The sequence below is a fragment of the Camponotus vicinus genome, unplaced genomic scaffold, assembly GCF_025532165.1.
Source record: "Camponotus vicinus isolate PSW18456_S1 unplaced genomic scaffold, iyCamVici1.0 SCAF_8, whole genome shotgun sequence".
Classification (NCBI taxonomy): Eukaryota; Metazoa; Arthropoda; class Insecta; order Hymenoptera; family Formicidae; genus Camponotus; species Camponotus vicinus.
Window position 1 is genome coordinate 14,921,757 of NW_028141980.1, and position 20,591 is coordinate 14,942,347.

The following is a 20,591-nucleotide window of genomic DNA, read 5'->3' on the forward strand; positions in this document are numbered from 1 at the left end:
GACCCCGCTGCTGCATCACCCTGAACTTGCCCGAATACCTTCCCTCCGAACCGTACGATGTGTATCCGCTCACCAATGCACATGGCACCCAAGCGAGTTCTCTCTCTTCTTTCTCCCTCTCTCGCTTGTTCTCTCCTCTTCACGCCTGCCTTGTATCGCTCGTTCGATTTCCGTCTCTCTTGGTTCTCTCGTTCTCCACGGCATCTCGTCGCGGTGTTCCTCTCGCTCTCGTTGCCCTCGGTATCTTTCCTTTTCTCTTCTCCCTTTTACTACGTCTTCTCTCGGAGCTAACCCACCCATTTCTTACGCTCCGCAGCATATACCGGGTATGTCGAGACGCCCGTGACATTTCTTTCGCGAAAGGAACTCGTGGAATTTCAGGCGATCGCGATAACAGGATCGTTTAGACAGGAAGAGAAGTTTCCGAGAAGAAACGATTTACTTTGTATATCTCGCTACATATTGTAAGCTGTCCTTTTTGAGTTTCTTTAAAACGAATAACTGCAAAATCATAGGACAAAACTAACTATTTCGCTGTTTCTTTTTCGCACCTCTTGCTAAATTATAAAATATATTTAAATAATTTTTTTTCTGAATTTTATTTAGTTTGAAAAAAAAATTTTATTGGTGATTTTAATTGTTGATGACTTGAATTTTTTTTTAATTGAATAAATTATATAATCTATTTATTTTTAAATATTTTTTAAATTGTTTTATATACTTCGAAATATTCACAAAATAATCTACTTAAAAACAATTTTCTTGTTATATATATTATTTTCAAATGCAATTTTTAATATCCAATCACATTTATATAGAAATAATGAACATGATATAAATGTATATAATGAGATATTCATTTTAAATGTTCATTTCTGTAACATCATTCATTATCTTGAAATGTAAATCTTGATGTAAATGTTTTTCTTTCCAAATTGCGCGCGTCCTTGACAAAAGTTATAGATATTTTGACGTTTCAAAGCATGTGTAAATACTGTTTATGACTACATCATTTTTCCACAATGCGGTCGGAAAAACCCGTATTAATACACTATAAAATCTTTTCTGCAAATAGCCGGTATGAATAACTTGTCAGAATCTGCCGTAAAATTCGTGTGACGAAGCAACGCAAATTGATACACCCGGTATATAAGCACAGATACACGCTGGCTACAGTCAGCATTATACACCTACCTACCTACCTACCCTGACTCGCCTCTACCTACCTACCTATCTACCTACCTACCTACCTACCTACCTACCTACCTACCTGCTCGCTAACGAGCCTACCTGCCGGACTTCTTGCATTCGGAGAGGCTATTCGAGAGGGAGAGAAAGAGGGAAGGTTCCGCCGCCCATGGTGCCTATATCCCCATGGGTTCGGCAACTACACCCTGCGGTGGTGCTCGCGTCTTCTTTTATAAATAGTTAAACAAATTTCCCTTGCGAAGCACAGGTCTTTCCTAGAAACAGATACGCGTGCGCCGAGACGAGAGAAGCAAAACTCCCAAAAAATATTTGTCCCGATAAACTGTCCCTGATTCCATGAGCGTGGGCTCGAAATTTGTGACTCGAAAAAGAGCGAGACCACTCCGTTAAAATTCGTGCACGTCATTTTAAACGGCGTCTAAATATTCTTCTCTTTTTTTTAAAGCTCTTTCAAAAAATATTATACAATGGAATATTAAACTTTGTTTGCCGTTATCGACTCTTGTCGATGCGAGAATCTGCGCGGAGATCGTAAAATTGACGCGATACCGATCGGCAGTTTATCAGATGTATCTCGTGGCTTTTCATCGCGCGTTTCATCATTTCGTATCTTATCGCACGGTGAACCGTCGATTCCCGAGTTTTCGATTCGACGTCGTGAAATCGATAGGCATCGCTTAATGACGCAAACTTTTCATAGACGGCTGCATGGAGGAAATACCGGAAATTCTCGACCCGTAATACTTGAACTGCCGCGCACGTGACACATAGCTTTAATTCGCGTCGTCACGCAATGTCACGCATAAAGTTTCTCTACTCGGATGAATTCGTGAGATTTCTCTCGCGAATGGTGCTCGATGGAAATTATAAATAATATATCAAACGATTGATCGACGAGTAAAAAATCATTCGATGTTGACAAGTACTGATATTTAATGAACTGTCAAAAATTAACATAGATTTCATAATTCTAAATATTTTCCTAAAAATGAAAAATCGAAAAACTCTTAGATATGTTATTTACTCAATAACGTTTGTTTTTTTAAATTGGATACGATGTAATACAAATTTAAATAAAGCGTATACGAAGCGAATACGAGCTTTTGCAAACATCTCGTGAACGCGCCTCAAGATAATCGCGCGGTCCAATCAACACAGATAACAAGATAAGCGCGGGTAAACTGTCGAGCAAAGCCTACTTTCATATCGTTCCAGTCGTCCTTCCTGATCTTTCGAGATTAGGAATCCACGTTAAAAAATGCAATTCTCTTCATAGGAATCTATAGGTCTCGTAAGAGATGCGTGTATTTTTATTTCTATTTCCTTTTCCTCCAAACATATCGTAGTTTCTCGCTCAATAAAATTCTCTCAAAGATACTGAATTTCTCGAAGAAATAAAGATGCGAGTTTTTAAACCTTGTATGCAGTACGATACAAATAACGAACAACGTGTGCGTCGGCGGTACTACCGAACGTGTTATCTTCGATATACGTTTAAAGTGTGATGTTTGCGTTGCGTGAACACGAGCACGCACGCGAATACCTTGTTCGAGCGCGCGAGATGAGTAAACCGCCGTTTAATAAAATAGCGTGATCCCGGTGACGCATGCTATCGTATATAACGCGCTGAAACGTTCGCCTACAGAGTACTTTGACGAGATTAATGGACATAAATGTAAACGACTCATTTATCGCGCTCGCTCCGGGCGAGATTAATAATCTTGCGGATTCGGTTAACGCACTGCAAAGTTTAATCTTGCGGACATAATTAACTGTATATACGCGCTCTATTAACGCTCAACTAACGTTTTTAATTCATTCTAAAAAAGGAATGTTATATAGTTAGAAATATATTTACATTGTAAAAAATACTATGGCAAAATTATAAATAAATATCTCTTTCAAATTGTGCATCTGTATGTCGAAAATGCTGTACAAGCAGCACTTTGACAAATAAACCGCGTTTTAGGGGCAGAAGTTTCTTTTGAAATGTAAGTCCCCAAACGAAACTCGTCTCTACGCTAATGAGGTCCAACATAAGCATGCGATATTCTCGCTCCCGAATTTCGCGCTCCCGCCGCTTAAAATGCATTTTCGACGCGACGCTCTAACGAATATCGCATGAACCGTCCCGAAAAACCCGGCTGGTAGAAGAATGAAAAAGCGAACGCATGTTAATAAGCTCGCCACCAAAATACCGGTTTTCCTTTCGAGACTCGTGCGGTTACGATTCAGGTTTGCCCGCGCGTTTCCGAGAGCCTGGTCGAACCGATTTTCGTCAAACAAAGTCGTCGGGCCGTACGACTCTCGAGTCAATTAACGCCAAGAGACGGTCGTGCTCGTCATCGTCGTCGTCGTCGTCTCGATCTCAAGTTCCTCGTGTCTCGCTCGAAAGGAGGAAGAAAGGCCGGTTAAACGAGAACAGAGGGGGACGAAGGAATGCGCCTGTTTGATTAGTCTACAGTCGCTAATTATGTTATTTCTGTGAATGGAGTGGAAGTCACGAGGTGGTCGTGATTAGAGCGGCGTTTCCAAAATTTTGCCCCCTCGCAGAGAAATTACTTTAGAGTGATATGTTTTCACACAGACTTGAGAAAAAAAATTTAAAAAAGATAATTTAATAAAGATAACAATAGCGAAATATAACTGACATTTCACATGAGAGACTAATAATTGGGATGTAAGTTGCTAACGAGGATGCAGAAACAAGGAGACAAATTGAATCAGAAAGGAAAAGAAACAGTTTGTTTCATAGGAAAACAGAGAGCGAAATGATAAAAGAAAGTAGAGAGATATAAGATTGTCATGCACATGCATGTGTAAGATGAGAAGAGTTGAACAAGAAAGACAATGAACGCGAGAAAAGCGCGCGAGGAAGCGAGACGAAGAGAAATGTTGACCGAAGAAGAGGAAAGAGTACGGTGAGGGAGAGACGAATCGAAAAGAAAGAGAGAGAAAGCGAGAGAAAAAATGAAAGACAGAAAGAGAAGGAAAGATGGCAAACGAGGAGGCACGCACAACCGTCTGTGAGCCGAAGGTTAGCAATCTGCGTAGTGTTTTACGACAACTATAAATATGGCCGTAAAGCTCTTTGTTTAGAGCAGCTTGTCCGGCTTTTCGAAACTCTGCCCTTACTCGCCACCGTTCAACGGAGACTGTTTAGGTTGCAGAAAGTAGACGATCTACTACACGCAAACATACCGGCTCGTTCGTACTATGCGGACCATTCGCTTTTCGTAGGATCTTGGAGACAGGGGAGAGAGGGGAGGAGAGGGCGATACACGGGTAGATTGGTCGATAAAAAATTTACGACTTTCCGCGCGGTTGTCGGTTAGTTTAGGAGCGATACGGCAACGCGTCGCAGCATCTTGGAGAGACCGGCACCGAGGACGATAGGCTATTTGCACGTGAAAATTTTTGCCATTCGATTAAAAAAAGGAAAAGGAGCACCACGACGGTGGCATCTGCTAACCATATGCTGAGGCGACCGGGATCGGGATAGCAGGCTGTCACGCTAATGTCAGGTTAAGCGGTGAGAATGATTTACAAGCGGCGAGTTCGAGGAGATAGAGAAGAAGAGAGAGATAGAGAAAGAAGGAGAGAATATATATTCCTTATTCGTCAGGATTCTCCTCTCCTTGCGTTTCGGTCCCTTGCGCATATATAATTATAATTATCCTGGATTGGCCATAATGCATCGACCGCGCTAGTAAATATTGCACGAGCTCTCTGACGCGTCCGGACCGATCAGCTTCCACTTGAAAGACTCTCGCTTCCGATCACGTAATTACCATCTCGCGTGGCCACGCGATCATTGCGCCGGGAAGATGTAATGGATTTAAAAGGAGGAAGCGTCAAGCTTTTTGCGAAACTCATCGTTGAGTCACGCCAACCGCAGTGATATTATTGCACCTTATTTAGACGTAAAAATTTGCAAATGTATAAAGTAATATCAAAAGAAATGCTTACCCTATTTTATTATTGCATTAGATTACATTTGTCAAAAAAATCGTAGGAAAAAATAACTGAAATCTCAAAAATGATCGACTTAATAATACAAAACAAGCATTTGACGAATAAACTAATTAAAACCAAGTTTACATCGGCTATGATAAAGTGTATCCATATAATTGATAAAAAATACGAGTATATTATTCTTTAGATCTATGTCAATTTACGAATGTCTTACTTGAAATGTGCTTTAGTACAAAGCCAACAGTAAATATTATGATCGTCATTAGTTAACCCGTGAAAGGAATTTCACTAATCTTCCTCCGACGACAGGCACGTGGAAGAGATGACAGGTACAGAGTAAGAGGGAAGTCGAGAAAGGCAAGGAGGGCCGATCAATCGGTTCTCCGCTATCCGCCGTGCGGTGAGCTAACTAAGGCTAAATAAGGTAGTCGGCCAGTCTCCGTAAATAATTGTATCTCGTAAAGCGACTAGGTAACTGAGGATTTATATGGGCGTAGCCGACGAAGCCGACACTTGCTACTTCGGTACACTACGGCGTATAACAACCTCCGCTCCCTTCCTCTCCCTCATCCCTTTCTTACCGCTTCTTCTCTTCTTCTTATCCTCTCCTCCTTGCCTCCTTTTTTCTTTCTTCGAACGGACGTTACCTGCGAGTACCATAGTGGCGCACACGTGGCAAGAGAGACGGTCACCGAGGGGACCGTGTCTCCGCTCCATCTCCTCCTCCTTCGCCTCTTCGGTGGTCAATGTTGTATCGGAGATTGTCGCGGACCTTTCAAAGGCTTAACTTCAGTCATGCAAATTAACCATCGAGATACCTCGAAGGTAGCCCATTACGCTCGCGACAATTCGCTCTTTTTTTAATTGCTCCTCGTCGGACGGTTACGACCGTGAAAAATCGCAATGTGTACCAACGACGAACGTGCTCGCCTCTCGTTTAACTCTTCAAAGACTGGCAAGGACGAAGCGTTAAAATGTCTGTATCGGAATTATTATACGTATCGTTTAAAAGAATCTTTCTCAAAATCGATTACACTTTTCTCTCTTTCATTTTTTATATATAATTGCATACTTTACACTCTGTCGCGATTTCCATGTCTAGACCCGTGAAAGAAAATTCCGCAAGTATTCAAGCATAGGACGCATATGCGAATTACTTTCGATAATCTCGCAAGAATGCCTCTCATACCCGACTTCCCTTTTGTCGTCACGTCTGTATTTTTCTCTCTCTCTCCCTCTCCCTCTTTCCCTTCCTGCTCCCGCTCGTCGCGTCACGCGCGAAAGAAGTGGAATTCCGAGGAATTTTTTTTCCCCCGCACGAGATTTCTCCGCGACGGCGATTTAATGGAATTAAAAAGTTTCCGCGATGCACATCGCTGCGCCCTTTACTCCCACGCGGCGCGGGGGACTCGGCGTAAAAATAGCTTACGCGCGAAAAAGGAAAGCCCCGATCGCTGATCAACGATCTGGGAAATTAATTATCGTGCACGAAGAAACCTCGCGGAGATTATTAGTCACGGCTCGGCCGTAGTTATCGCCGTCGTTGCTCTAAAGAGGCTTTTGCGTGCGCTCGACGCGCGCCCGAGTCTCCGCTTATAGATACGCTAATCTTATCTCTCACCAAGATAGTGCACCGTGCCTACGATATAATTACCGGTCGATGCTGCTTTTTTTCTCTACATAGTTTTATCTCCTCGCAATAAAAAGAGACGTGAGTAGCTTTTCATGGTTTCTCACTGTTTCCTCAATTAATTAGGTCAAACTGTCACGTAATATCATTGATAAGTTTTTAATATTATGTATTTTTATACACATATAATATATAATGCGTCTTAATCTTCTTCACAGAGCACTTTTTTGTGTGAAATCTCTCAAAAGCAGTAAATATTACATCATTCTCTGGGCGCGAGACGTTACATAGTTAGGAGTTAAGTAATAATACTTATAATATATCACATGCGAAATGACGATTAAGCTCTGAATCGAGTTAGTCATTTCATATGGCGAGAAGACGTGCGAGACATGGAAATTCGCTCTGACGGAAGTCACGCGTGTGAGTGAGACTCGACACGCGTGACTTGTCCATTTCGATATCTAACTATATCTTTATTCCTCGCTGTATTAAACACTCGCCATATTTCTCATGATAAACAGTCGGTCTATATATATATATATATATATTTCTAAATTTATATGTCCCTATGTTTCATAACGCGTAATATAAATTTGATGACTCTAACATACTTTTTCCCGCGTTTCTTGGCTGTTTCTGCGACACCCTCGTGAGACTCGTCCCAGCACGAGCTGGCCCCTAATTTGGGACTTTATCGTCCTGTTATCCTTGCGTCTTACGAGCTCTCTCTCCTTTTCCCTTTCTTTCTTTCTCTCTTCCTCGAACGTTCCGGTGTCACTGCGCTCGCTTCGCATTTTCACCGTTCATTGGACTCGCACTGCAACGGGAATGCACCGCGTGTCTCGCGCATACCATAGGGCAAAGAATCAGAGGACAAAGATAAAATAAATCGTAACGACGTCAGAGGCATAAAAATAGGACAGAGGAAAACAAAGATAAAGAAAAAGAGAGCACGTCCAAAAATGCAGTATAACCGGAAAATGGACGACCTCTCGCGCGATAATAAGTCAGAAACATGGAGAAAATATCATTTTTTTCCTTATGGAGCTTCGTTTTCTATTGAAAGAATAAAAATGATTTTGATGTTTACACATAACTCTTTCTTTTAATAACTTGTTTTAAATTATTTTGAAGAAATGGAGAATGCTATATATTTTTTATTCAACTTATATCAATATAATTATTTATCGTATATAATTATATATGTATATTTATTGAGAGACAAATTCCAAAATGTATAAAACATTATTTGAGCTTATTCTTCAGCTTAAAAGATCATAAATATGTCACACATACATTAATCTTGCGTATTTAAAATTATTTTCCCGAAAACAAAATCACATCTAAAAATTTAATTTAATTTTTTGATTTTGAATACAGGATATATATTTAACATTTTCCTTACATACATACGACAATACATGAATAAGAAGTACTAAATTTATGAAAAACTTTATATATAAAATTATTCTCGAATAAAAAATAATGAGAATGATGAAGATAAATTCTATTATTTTAAGGCCGTTTTCTTTGAATTATTCGCGCAGTATTAATCGTTGGAAAAGTTGCGATTAGTCAGAGACACCCTGTATGTCGGTACGAGTGGGTGTTCGTGTGTCTCCTTGTCCCCTCCACCGCTGATCATCTCTGGACCCGGTGGGGCACCTTCTCCCATTCCGCGGTTCTCGATGGGTAGAACCCGAGGCCAAGAACGTTGCAGGGCCGTAGGCCCCAGCCTCGGTACATCGTTGGGGCCATGAGTAGCTGTACGCGACGTTGCCGCATCCTCGTCGTACCCTCGTTTAGGCGAGAGGATACCTTTTTGAATAAATTACCAATCGAGCGAGGAGCCTCGGGGGCCTCTAAGAAGGGAAAAACAAACGTCGAAGAAATTGCATAACTTGCGGGACGCGATGCAGAGGGGCAAAAAGTCGCCCATCAGTTTGCCTTTTGATCGTGTATGTGTTTATGTCGTTAAATGGTGATTATGTTCTGTGCATAGCACTCGAGTATTATACTCGTCTCAATCTTGGATTTTGAACTTTGAAAGCCATCTAAAGAGCCGCGAAGCTTTATGCGTCTTCAAAGCTCTCCAATTACGTCGCGAATTAATTCTTTTGGCAGGATATCTGGCACGGATAAACATCTCGAAATTTATGATCGCCGATCGCGTCGCGAGATTCCGCCGTACGGCAGGGCAGGTGTATTTGTGCTCGTTAACATGTAATGGAGATTGCTACCTCAGATCGTCGGCCACCCGTGTTATCGTCGTTAAATGCCGCATGTCCACCGAGACGCTGTCGTTTGCTGTCGCAAAACCCGGGACCCGGCGCGTTTCTTATCCGCATTTCGGAGAGTCGGAGATATCAACGAGCCGTCAAAAATCCGGACGAATGATCGGATTAGTCGGGACTGATCGGATCAGGCCACTTGATCCACCGCTCTCTCGCCGCTGCTCGAACATACTCTTTTTTCAGGATCTAACGTTTCCCGCTTGTTTGCAAAAGCACAATACGCATTTGGAAGAAAAAAAAACAGCCTTTCATTTTTGACATTATGAAAAATCACTACTATATCATTATCCGTCTCTTACATGCAAAAATTAACGATCGATAATTTCATTCGATAATAATTTGTGCGTAATTCTTGTAATTTATCTTCCAGAAAATCACACGCACGTTGTATTATCATAATTGTGGATCGCATAAATTATCGAAAGTCGTGTATCGAGTTCTCATCCTCGTGCGGACGCGAGGAAGTTTCGGGACATGTACCGCTTTCCCGAGAGGAGGGGGAGGAGAAGAGAAGGAAAGAGGGACGGGTAGATCGTGTCGGACTGAAATATCATCTACACGCGCGCGCACGCCTCGAGGAATTCCAACGTGGCTTCGTTTATTTCCTTCTGGAAATTATCGCCGGGCCCGCTTCTACCCGTTTTCTGACGGCTCGGTTAAACGAGAGTTCGTCTTCCCTCATCCTATCCACGTGTTTTACGTCATAACGGAAATGTTTGCCGGTCCATTGGTCCTGTCAAACGCAGCGCGATTAAATTCTCGTATTGGCCGCGTAACTAAATGCAGATACAAAGCTGTTTTGGCTAATATTTATTCGTATTTACATTTGCTTGAGAAGAAGAGTTAACCGTGAAAGAAAGAGAGAGGGAGAAGAATATTTTTCCATTCTCTGCGCCCTTTTTTTCCCTCGGAAACGAGTATAATGGCACGTAAAGATCGGGTCCCTGTCAGCCGCCAGATCTCCCGCTTCCGAGACCTGTCAAAACTGCAAAGCGGTTCGCTACCTGCGTGAGACGCGCGGTATCTCGAAGAATGCGCTGCCATCCAAGAAGCGTATTGTTGAAGAGAAGCGATCGACAAGGCGTCGAAGCGCATCGATTCGGGTCTAGAACTGCCGTCTTAACACGATACGAAGATTCCGAAGCAGTGTATTTTTGCCTGTGATCCCGAACGGTCCATAAATTGCGTACGAACAGGTAGAAAGAGCTCTCTGTTAGCTTAATTATCATCAACGCACACATGGCCTTCTATTACAGGCCTTCTCGAATTTAAAATAGACGAGGTGTACGCGATCTTTTTAACTCTCTCGTGCAAGAGAGCCGGCAGAAAATTTACGCTCGTCAGTCAGTAACGTGATACAAATATATCACAATAGTTTTTGCAGAGAAAAGTGAGAATGACTGGATTAGATATAAAAAGATACACACGCTGACAGTTTATAGATCTTTTTTTATCAGAGGTTAATAAATCTTTAAAAAAAAAAGACATGCAATGTTCGAGAGAGATTTTTGTTTTTTTAAACAAGTCGCGCCTGGACTGTCGCTTATTAAAAAATTACGAAGCGATTAAACTAGTCGAACGGGACTCTCGACGTTCCACGGAGTTGAGTTGGCGGCGCGGATCCGCAAACGTTGGTGATAAGGGGAAGGGGAGGGGGAAGGACAGGGAAGAATCTTAGCGTCGACGTGCCTCTCTTTGATCGGTCGAGTGTCCAAAGAGATCTCGGCCGATTAAAAACTCATCGCTGAGCAATAACGGCCAGCTCTGTCTTCCCATCTCTCTCTCTCTCTCTCTCTCTCTCTCTCTCTCTCTCTCTCTCTCTTTCTTTCGTGCTCCGGCGCGCGGTTATCGCAGACTCTCGCTTTCTTCCCGAGGCGTGCCCGGTTTTATCTCGGCTTTATCTCGCCCCATTACCGTCATAAGACCCTCGGACGGAACGAGAGGAGAGAACCGACTTGTTTCCTCGCGCGTATCTGCCCGGGACAAAAGTACGTTTCCCCGCGACACAAGTACGTTTCTCGCCGCGACGATCGCGTCCCAGCTACTTATTATCTCGATCGAGATAAGAACTCATTGAAACTATCAAAGATATCTTTTCCATTAATTTTTCCCTACTAGATAAATGACGGTAAATGAAAAAAGAATGAACGCGCAATATGTCACCGAACAATGTCCTTTTATTAACGCGTTAAAGGACCATCCCTCGAGTACTATAGAGTACTGTTATCAAGGCCGATGGGATACTCGAGTCCGGAAAGTCAGTGTCCGAGTGAACGCGATAAATACCGTAACACCGGTATTACGGGCGTAAGGAGGAAAAATCGCAAGTGCGCGTTCTCGTATTCCGGAATGTCACTTTCACGTCGTTCACGAGCCTAACGAAAGCGAACGAGCGACGCATAGCACGGATTCGGCAGTTTCGGCGAGGAGCGTGGATGGCGGGATTTTCAGGCTGTATGCGGGAGCGGGTGAGCGGGAGGGGGGCAGCCTTGGCCGAAGGAAGGCGCGCTGGGTACCCGACACCCATTGTCCGCGCCGTCTCTTGTTACGAGACGAGACGAGACGAGACGAGCAAGAGAGGAAGAGGGTCAAGAGCGAGAAGAAGAGGGTTTACGAGAGAGCGAGAGGGGGAACAGCGGTTGAGCAGCCAGCCGAGCGACGGTCAAACAGACGGACTCCGGGTTCTCTCTTTCCTTCTCTCACGCACCTTCTCCTCCTTCTCCTCCGCCTCGATCTTTGCCTCTCCTTCTCTTGTTGCTTTTCTTCGCGCGCGGGCCCTGCCGAGTCAAAACCACCTATGTATGCTTGGCCGAAGCCCCCGGCAGTAGGTCTCGCCTCGGGGCCCCTTTTCTTCTTCTCACCGAGATCTCTCGTTCTCCCCCTCCCGCCCCTCATCGCCCGTCTCTCTCTGCGGTCTCGGCGCGGGCGAGGGCCCGATCTCTCGTCGGGGTCCAACTTGACCTCTGGTCAACCCGCTCGTTGAATCTTTCGTGTACGCCGTGAACGATGACAAAATTTTATATCCGCATGGTCGCGAGCTTAATTTACTTTGACAAGTTATTATCGTTATAATATACGCATATTATTACGTTTACGTTGTAGAGATTTTACATTATGGATAAATTGAAATAAATTGTATAAATAGAGAAATTCACATGCACAATAATAAAGTTTGAAGAATTTCGAACTTGTATTCCGTAACGCGTAATTAACTGATTCTGCACGGTCCCTCGAACGTATAATCGATCTCCGGAGTCATCTTCGCGAACCCGTTCACAGAGAGAGACTTCATCGACTTTGGAATTCAGTCTGCACGTCGACTTCCACGAGCTTTTGATTGCTTTGATTCTTGCGCTCGGTATCTTCCTGAGCCTGAGTTCTAACCACGTCTTCGATCCCGGCTACGTGACAGTGGGTCTGTTCTCGAGGCCCGTCAGGAATCTCTGGAGGCCCATTACGAGGGTGCGCCTACTTGCTTGACCTTTATGCGGCGAAATACGTTCCGTTGTCTCTGATTTACAGTGCGTTCGCAGTACATTTTCCACGTATATATCTCGAAGAATATTGCAATGGGGACAATTCACGAGAAAATCAAATTCCATTTGATTCCTAAATAAATGATTTAATAACACGCATTGTGAAAGTTTATGTAGCATAACGGAATATCTGAAAAAAGCGAGGTCCAAATGAAAAGAATAAATTACATCTTTTCCATTTTGCTAACACAACACAGACATAATCAGGGAGAATAATAGGTGTTATTTTCGCACTACATGTGTTCGTTTTTGGGTTCGACAAACTATTTATCACTTTCGACAAACAACAATTCTTTGTTGTTTGTCGAAAGTGATAAATAGAGCAGATTCTTCCTGGGAAAATTTAAAGAAACACGCGTTGTAACTACAATGAATGCGATACTTGTTGCACGAAGCACGCTTAAGTACCAAATTTTTCGGTGCTCTTTCATTGTTGTATCTTGGTTCTCAATTTTACTTAAACAGATCTCCCACGTTGAAATCATCAAGCATGGCAAACGTATTTTCATTTTATATTTTAAGAAAAAGTATTTCGTATTAGAAAAATTACTCTTCTTTCGCACAACCATAAATTCTAGATTTCAAAGGATTACTATTTGTCCAATTTATAATGTAGGAAAGAGTTATTCTGTTTGAAAAATTAGTTTAACGAATTTTATAAATTTGTAAAATTCTTTTGAAAAGAATTTTTTCATATTTGACACGAATTCTTTTCAAAATAAATGAGGAGACATTTATACTTTATACACGTGTCAAGATGCAGAAATTACATTTTAGTTGGCAATTTATTAGAGAATTAGAGAGTCTACTACGTTCATTATACAAACAACAGCAACGAAAATTCACCAAAGTACGCGTTCATTCATGACTGAAAGATGGATTGTAACAAATCTTGCTCAGGATACTGACATTTTTTTGAGCACCCTGCAGTTTTCCACAGTCTCTTTTGTCGAAAAAAAAGAATAAAAACAGATATGATCCTCAGCCCCCCCGTCGAAGGCCACAAAACACCCTGGAAAGACGTAAACAAGGATTTCTACTGACATATACCAATAAGATTTCTTATAATACGCCGGTTTATTCCGATACTTCCGCCTTATTGTAATAGAGAAAAGATATAGCGGTAATCTTTAAACTTTTTTTTCTTCTTTTCTTTTTCTCACATCAGAGAGTATTCTCTTCTTACTACGAAAATAATATGTGTAAAGAGAAAATGATGAAAAAAATCATATTTTCGATGTACGATATGAAGTTTTAATTTGTAACAACCGCTCGCAGAGCCTTGCCTTCGAATCCGAACTGAAAATAATTGTACGATTTCTCACCAAGCGCGCCGCTATACATGGAGACAGTCGCGCATTATTAGTGTCATTAATTCGGGTTAATTGTCAGGTTGTGCAGTGTGTTTTTAATTCTACTTAAAAACACACGGCCATATTAATTAATCGAAAGAGAGAGAGAGAGAGAGAGAGAGAGAGAGAGAGAGACTCGTTTACGCGTCTTGTCGTATAACAAGACCTTCGCCCAATTTTAATCGAAATGTTTTCTTTCGAGGATGCGTTTTTTACAAGATTCTATAAACTAGTTTTGTATTTATTTTCTGAATGTCTTGTAAAAATAGAGGAAATACTTATTTTTAAAATTTACTATTTCCGATAATCCGTAATTTGCAACAAAATTCTCAGGATAAAAGTCTATTTATAACTTAGCATGTCGTGTAAATACAAAGAATATTGAAAGAGTACAAAAAATATACGTATATATAAAATATCAAATCTTAATAATGTGTATATGCAAAAAATTACATAAAATTATAAATTGTCTAACACGAACTTTAAAATCACTGACTCGTATTGTATATGATTTTTTCCATGTGTATCCTTATCTGGTCTCTCTCTCTCTCTCTCTCTCTCTCTCTCTCTCTCTCTCTTTCTTATCCATTCCTTTAATATTAACTTAGACCCAAAACGTGATATTTGAGCGGCCGCTTATTTGCGGATGCAGTTTTCGTGAACACGGTTCGTAACGTGCCGGTCCACGCCGAGTTTGAGAATCGCTGGGCAGTGTCGGCAGGTCGGTGGGTAGGTATACGCCGTTGATGGACCAGAGCTAATCTAAAAATCGCCGGAACTTCACAATTATAGTAATTTACCAGCCGACAACAAGCTGTACACACAAGCTCGTCCGTAATGGCATTAACGGCACGCTCTCTCGCTCCCGTGTCCTTTTAGCTGGGATCTGACCGTGATTTGAAGCTCGAATTTGGAAGAAGTCCGTAATTGCCGCTCAAACGGCATCATCCTTTCATCTCCGGATTAGGCGGCGCTAACGCGCGGCCTTTATCGGCTTCGCTCCAGAAACGAGGTGATAACGCAAGGGAGGAAATAATTGACATTGTTAGATTTATATATCTCCTCCGCGCTATTTTTGTCGTGATACAAAGTAATCATTATTTCCGGTAACGTCACACATTTCATGTATTATTTTTTTTTTTACAACTATATCATTTAAACTTGTCGCGCACATCTCTCTCGCATGGCGGAATAAAAATATTATAAATTGATAGAGGATGATATTTTTATACGTGGGCTTGCGATACTCGCGAAGGCGTATGTCGAGATGGAACTTTACACTTTGTAGTCATTTTCCCGTAACGATGACGCCATCATCGTGGTTTTTCTCAGTAGGCGAGATATATCCGACCAGATCTCTCGTTTGCCGAGGATACGCGGTAAAAAAAGTCGTTGTTATTCGAAATGTCAAACAGAAGCGATCCATAGAGACAATGCGTAGAGAAACTGCGAGCACTCGACGGTGCGAGATCGAGGGCGCTTCGGGCCCAAGTAATAATCTCTTCACGACTTCCGCTCTTTGGCTTCCGCGCTCTAATGGGCGCCTTTCCAGGAATCGTCGATGCGGAATCGCGGGGTAACTCGGGATATTGCTTAAGAACCCGTGCAATCACGATCGCTGCGCATCCTCTCGTAAATTGATATTCGTTGCTTAGAACTCTCCTTCGCCGCGGGTTTTCTCGCCGGCGCTCGAGACTCGGCAAGGAATTCACATGACAGAAGGGAAAAGTGGGTTTCTTGTTTCGCATGATAGAAAGAAAATGCTGAAAGAAGCTTTAACATGGAAGAAAGAATTAGTTTTTAGTAATTATCCAAAATTATGTTACATCCAATTCTTTAATGAAATATATTCAGAGATTTCTCGACCTCTCTCTAAAAAAACTGATATAATTTTGGATTAGAACTTGTGATTTTTATACTTTATATATCAAAAAAGAGATTTTTTTATTATAAAACAAATATTTAAAAGTAAATTTGCTTATTAAACGTATTATATTTTACTATTTGATATCGTGAAAGTAAATTCTTTTCTTATTGCATTACTCGGAAATGAAATTGCGAGAGAAATTCGGATATTTCATGTAATATTGAAATAATATATATATATTTTTAATGTAATTCTTGAAATGAAAATATAATATGAATAAATAAATTTACTTAAACACAATTTTCACATAAATTCAAATTCTTTCGTATTCATTTTTAATATATTTTTCGTGGAACCACTTTTAACATTTTCTACAATCTTATCTATTTTCACATCGTCACATGATAAAAATATTCCACAAGTTTCAATTTTTGCAAATATAATGTAGCTAAAAATTAAAAATATTTTGAAATGTCTCTTATAACTTGTATCAAATTAATTTCAACTCGAAATTAAACGTTACGATATTTTTATCGGCACAAATTTTCTTACATTTTTAATGAAATGCCGTTAACATTAAAATTACGCCGATCGAATTACGTGAATGAGAGATACACTTTCGACAGAGAGCAGACCGCCCGCGTGCTCGATGAAGAAGCCGAGGTCGGATGTTGGTATCGGATGTCGAAATTTTCGCTGTCAGCCGCCGTCGCGCGTATCAGTACCGAGAAGCATTCGCGGGTGTGTGTCTCCGGTTGTAAACTTGTGTCAGAGTCGCATTGTGAGGCCCCGGGTATCTATAATTACCGTGCCGGGGTATTATTCCAACAAGACTGCGAAGTAAACAAACCCGCGGGAGAGGAAAGGCGAAGACGAGAGAGAAAGGGAGAGAGGAGAGAGAAGGATAGAAGAGAGGAGCCTAGAGGAAACGAAGAGAAGTCGAGTGCACGAACTTTCAGTCGGTATAGCGCCTGTTACAAGGTCGATGGAACGCTCGAGGGGAAGGGGGAGAGGAGACGCGCCGATCGTGATGGAAAGGACGAACGGGCGGAGAGCGTGAGGAGGAGGGACGAGGAAGGGGGGGCAACGAGAGCTGGCAATAAACTTTGGGCGCGAGGAGTGTGGCGCACATGTTGTGCGCGCCCGAGATATGCACTCGCCGGCGAGTGGATGCGAGAGGAACGCGGCTCAAGTTCCGCCTGAACGCTAAACAAGCATTATCTTCTCGCGCGATTTCCCCCGAAATTGCTACGGAAATTCCGCGACGAAATTTCCGCGCGCGAACCACGAATACCCCTTTCGGGGATCGATACGCGATTGCGTATATCGTGAGATTTATTTTTATCGTTATTCTCTAAACACGAGGTGTCTATTGCTTTATGACAGTCTAGCGTTCACTTTGATATTCTAATTCACGATTTTGTTGTACTTCTCTCTATCTATCTCTCTCTCTCACGCGCGCGCCGCGAGAAACTCGATAAAACCAGCTCTCGCGAGGGCTTTTCATCGACAGACTCGCGGGCGTTGATAAAACGAGGATCGCGGGACTCGACTCGATGGTATGCGTCGCGTTATTTATAGAGTCGCGTAGCTGACAATTTAATCATTCGCGCGAATCTCATCGAAGCGCGAGTAGGAGAGACGCGGCAGAAAAGCATGTGTTTGCGTCTTAATAACTCGGGGCACGTATATGTGTCTCTCGTTATTCACTCCCGGGGAGGGGCAGGGAAAGGTCAACGGTCCTGACTTGTGTCGCGCGACGATCGAGATCGCGTAGGCCCGGCGAAGAATTGACGACCCTTTCACGGTCGTCACCGGAGCGACCGAGACGACCGCGAACAAGCTCGAGTAGACGAGAAGTACGTATTAATTGAACTTGCACCGTTCATCGGTCGTTCATTTAAACTAGTTTACATTTTTCGCCGATCCTAAAAGAAGAGCAGCGAGAAGACATCGGACATTTTCGACGCTCGAGTGCCTCTTGTACAACGCGTACAGTTGCATTCGTAAAGTATCCAGAGAGACTAGAGTATCAATTAATTTCCTCGAGCATATTACAGAGCGTCGAGTGTCGAGAGAGCATCTTATCTCCCGCAAACTCATTGAAATTATCGCGAGATGATTCCAAGTCCGCGTTCAGTGGATATCATCGAGAGAGAAAGAGGGAACACGATTCTCGTCATAAAGTTCGCGAGCGGTTGAATGTTATTTTCCTCGCATGTTACAAGCAGGATCGCGAAATAATCGGCACCATCGACTGTTTAAAAATGATCAAATCTATCGCGATCTAGACTCGCTGGCCGGATCGACTCGGGCAAATTCCAATCGAAACGATCGAGTTTCACTGAACGAATCCGGTACTCGAGCAATTCCGCAAGATCGAAATCCGTCTTGTTTACGAAGACGACGATACCCGGAGCAGTCTCGGAACGATCGTATCGCGGAGCGAATTCTTTTGCGCGAATTTCTCCCGTCGCTCGGGATGACGATCCAGTTTCGCGGAAGGATAAGCCCGAGAGAGATCTCTCCGACCGCAGCATCCATCTCATCGCGCCTCAAGGATTAGCCGTAGACGATAGACGATTGGTATCGCCACTGAATCTTTGGAGCAGGTTTTCGCATCGGGATCGGTCTTCTCTGCGCGAACGACGTCGAATCCCATTAAACGAGGACTGGTTTTAATGTAGATGTAATATTTATACGAAGAGACATTTAGAGGCGAGAAAAAACAAGTATCTGGCAAAACAAGTATGCGGATCAAGCGGTCGATTATTGGCTCGATTAAAATGCAACGTTACGTGAAATTGCGAGCGCGACTCGTTTCCAGCGCGGTTCATAATCGATAAGTCGTGCAACGCGACTGACTGATTGTGCTTTTTGTTTAATATTTTATGTCGAAAAGGATATTTTTTTTAACATACCGTACGTGAGTGTATGCGAAGGCATACATCCTTTAAAATATTTCTACATAAAAATTTACGAAAGGACATATTGCATGCGCGCGAGAAAATTGAGCCGAGTACGAATTGAGTCTATAAAATTAGATAAAATAAATACCGCGCGATCTCTCGCACTTTTTTCGGCGAACTGTTATGAAAAAAAAAAGAAGCGAAAACAATTTGTACAGGGAACACATGTATGTATAATTAAGGCCGGTGTTGCACGAAATGCAAATTGTCGTATTATAAGAGAAAAGTGGCCCGGTCGTCGGGCTCCCTTTTACTTTCTACAATTTGGTTACGTTCGCGTGCAGACTACCGTTTAAAGGTGTGTTTCTTCGTCTGTGGTCCGTTTGACTAACGTGCAGCGATCTATGATCCGTGTAAAGCCGGCTGATGAATATTACAAATTCTTCAGAGCTCAGCTTCAACTTCAGAAATAAAAAAGAAACGCGACAAAAGTGAGCATTTTAATTTATAAATGTCACATCGAGCGAAGTTTATTATATAAAAGTTACGTGATCGGTGTACTTAATTATCAATTGAAAATGGATAATTATGCTCGTAATGATTATACTCATAATAATCTTTCTCTCGTTTGTTTCCGAAACAGGAAAGGTGGATCCGACGCCGCACACATCCTCGTTCAACATGGGCTACCTCGTCTCGCCGTACCCGTACCCCAACGGAGCCGGAGGACCCATCCCCGTTTCTATGGTGAGTAGAAGTCCGGTTGTGCTTCTCTTTGGTTTTATTCCCCGTCAAATTTGGCATGCCGCGGACTTGCCACCACGGCTCGTCCCTTTTGTTCTCGAGCGACAACGGGCGCGTCCGTGCTGCGTCTTTTGTGTCCGGGGCCCCCCGATCTGACTTAGTCGGACTGCTCCGCGCGCCGGATCGTGATCACGCTATTGATTTATGGCGTCCGCAAATTGGATTCACGATTTATATTTACAGCCGTGCGCGCGCGCGTGCTCGTCTCTCCCTCTTTGGCGAGTTTACGATTAATCGCGAGGACCGCGTCGCCTTCTCGTTGGCCGCTTCTAGAGAAGACTTATAGAATATTTGACGAGACATAAAAAGTACAAGAGTAATCGTAAATCCTTAAATAACGATGGGATTCTGATAAAAATTTGCTTCCTTACATTTTTTTAATCAATAAAGCGAAACAAAAATTACTCGATGTTGTATAAAATAGCAAAAAATTATTGAAATAGAAAAATTTATTTATCTCAATAAGAATAAAGAGAGAAATAAGAAACGAATAATAATACTCGAGTATAAATATTTATGATAAATTAAAATACTTGCATAAGTAAAATGAAAGATGCTACTGGGATGCAACATCGATAATGCTTGAAATATCTCTTCGTCAAAAATATCGGTGGTAAAGAAATTATTTTTATCACTAATTGATATTAAAATTGCTTAATCGGAATTTATATAAAAGTATCGATAATCTCAAACATAAAGATATCGCACAGTTCGTTCCCATCACTGTTTTTATACCAACATCTTTGAAAGAAACAGAGTGATATTGCACGAGAGAGAAAGAGTTAAGCCGCGAAAAAGCCGGGTATCGATTCGGACGAGCGTGCTTCCGCGGATCCGGCTAATTCGGCTGCGGCGAAGCATGGCGTCGCTAAATAGCGGGCAAAATTGAGCCGATTCGGTGTTAAAGAGAGCGTGGCATGGCCGCGGTCGCGATCTCTCGCGGGGACCCGCGTCGCGCTTTGTGCGCGATTCCACGGCGCGTGAACCCATTAAGAGCGGAGAGGAGAGGAGA

At 42.4% G+C, this 20,591-nt stretch overlaps 1 protein-coding gene and 1 long non-coding RNA gene across 2 annotated transcripts in view; one reads left to right on the forward strand and one right to left on the reverse strand.

Moving 5' to 3' along the window:
* Nucleotides 1-20,591, forward strand: part of LOC145975629 (protein pangolin, isoforms A/H/I/S) — a 179,321-nt gene that overhangs the window by 6,234 nt on the left and 152,496 nt on the right. The window contains exon 3 of the mRNA XM_083106228.1: nt 19,419-19,522. Within this exon, the coding sequence (XP_082962354.1) occupies nt 19,419-19,522 (104 nt within the window). The remainder of the gene's footprint in view (nt 1-19,418; nt 19,523-20,591) is intronic.
* Nucleotides 8,207-10,565, reverse strand: LOC145975637 (uncharacterized). Its single transcript, XR_014440031.1, has 3 exons — nt 9,936-10,565; nt 9,058-9,844; nt 8,207-8,679 (listed from the first exon to the last, which is right to left on the reverse strand). It is a non-coding gene; the product is annotated as an uncharacterized LOC145975637 (long non-coding RNA).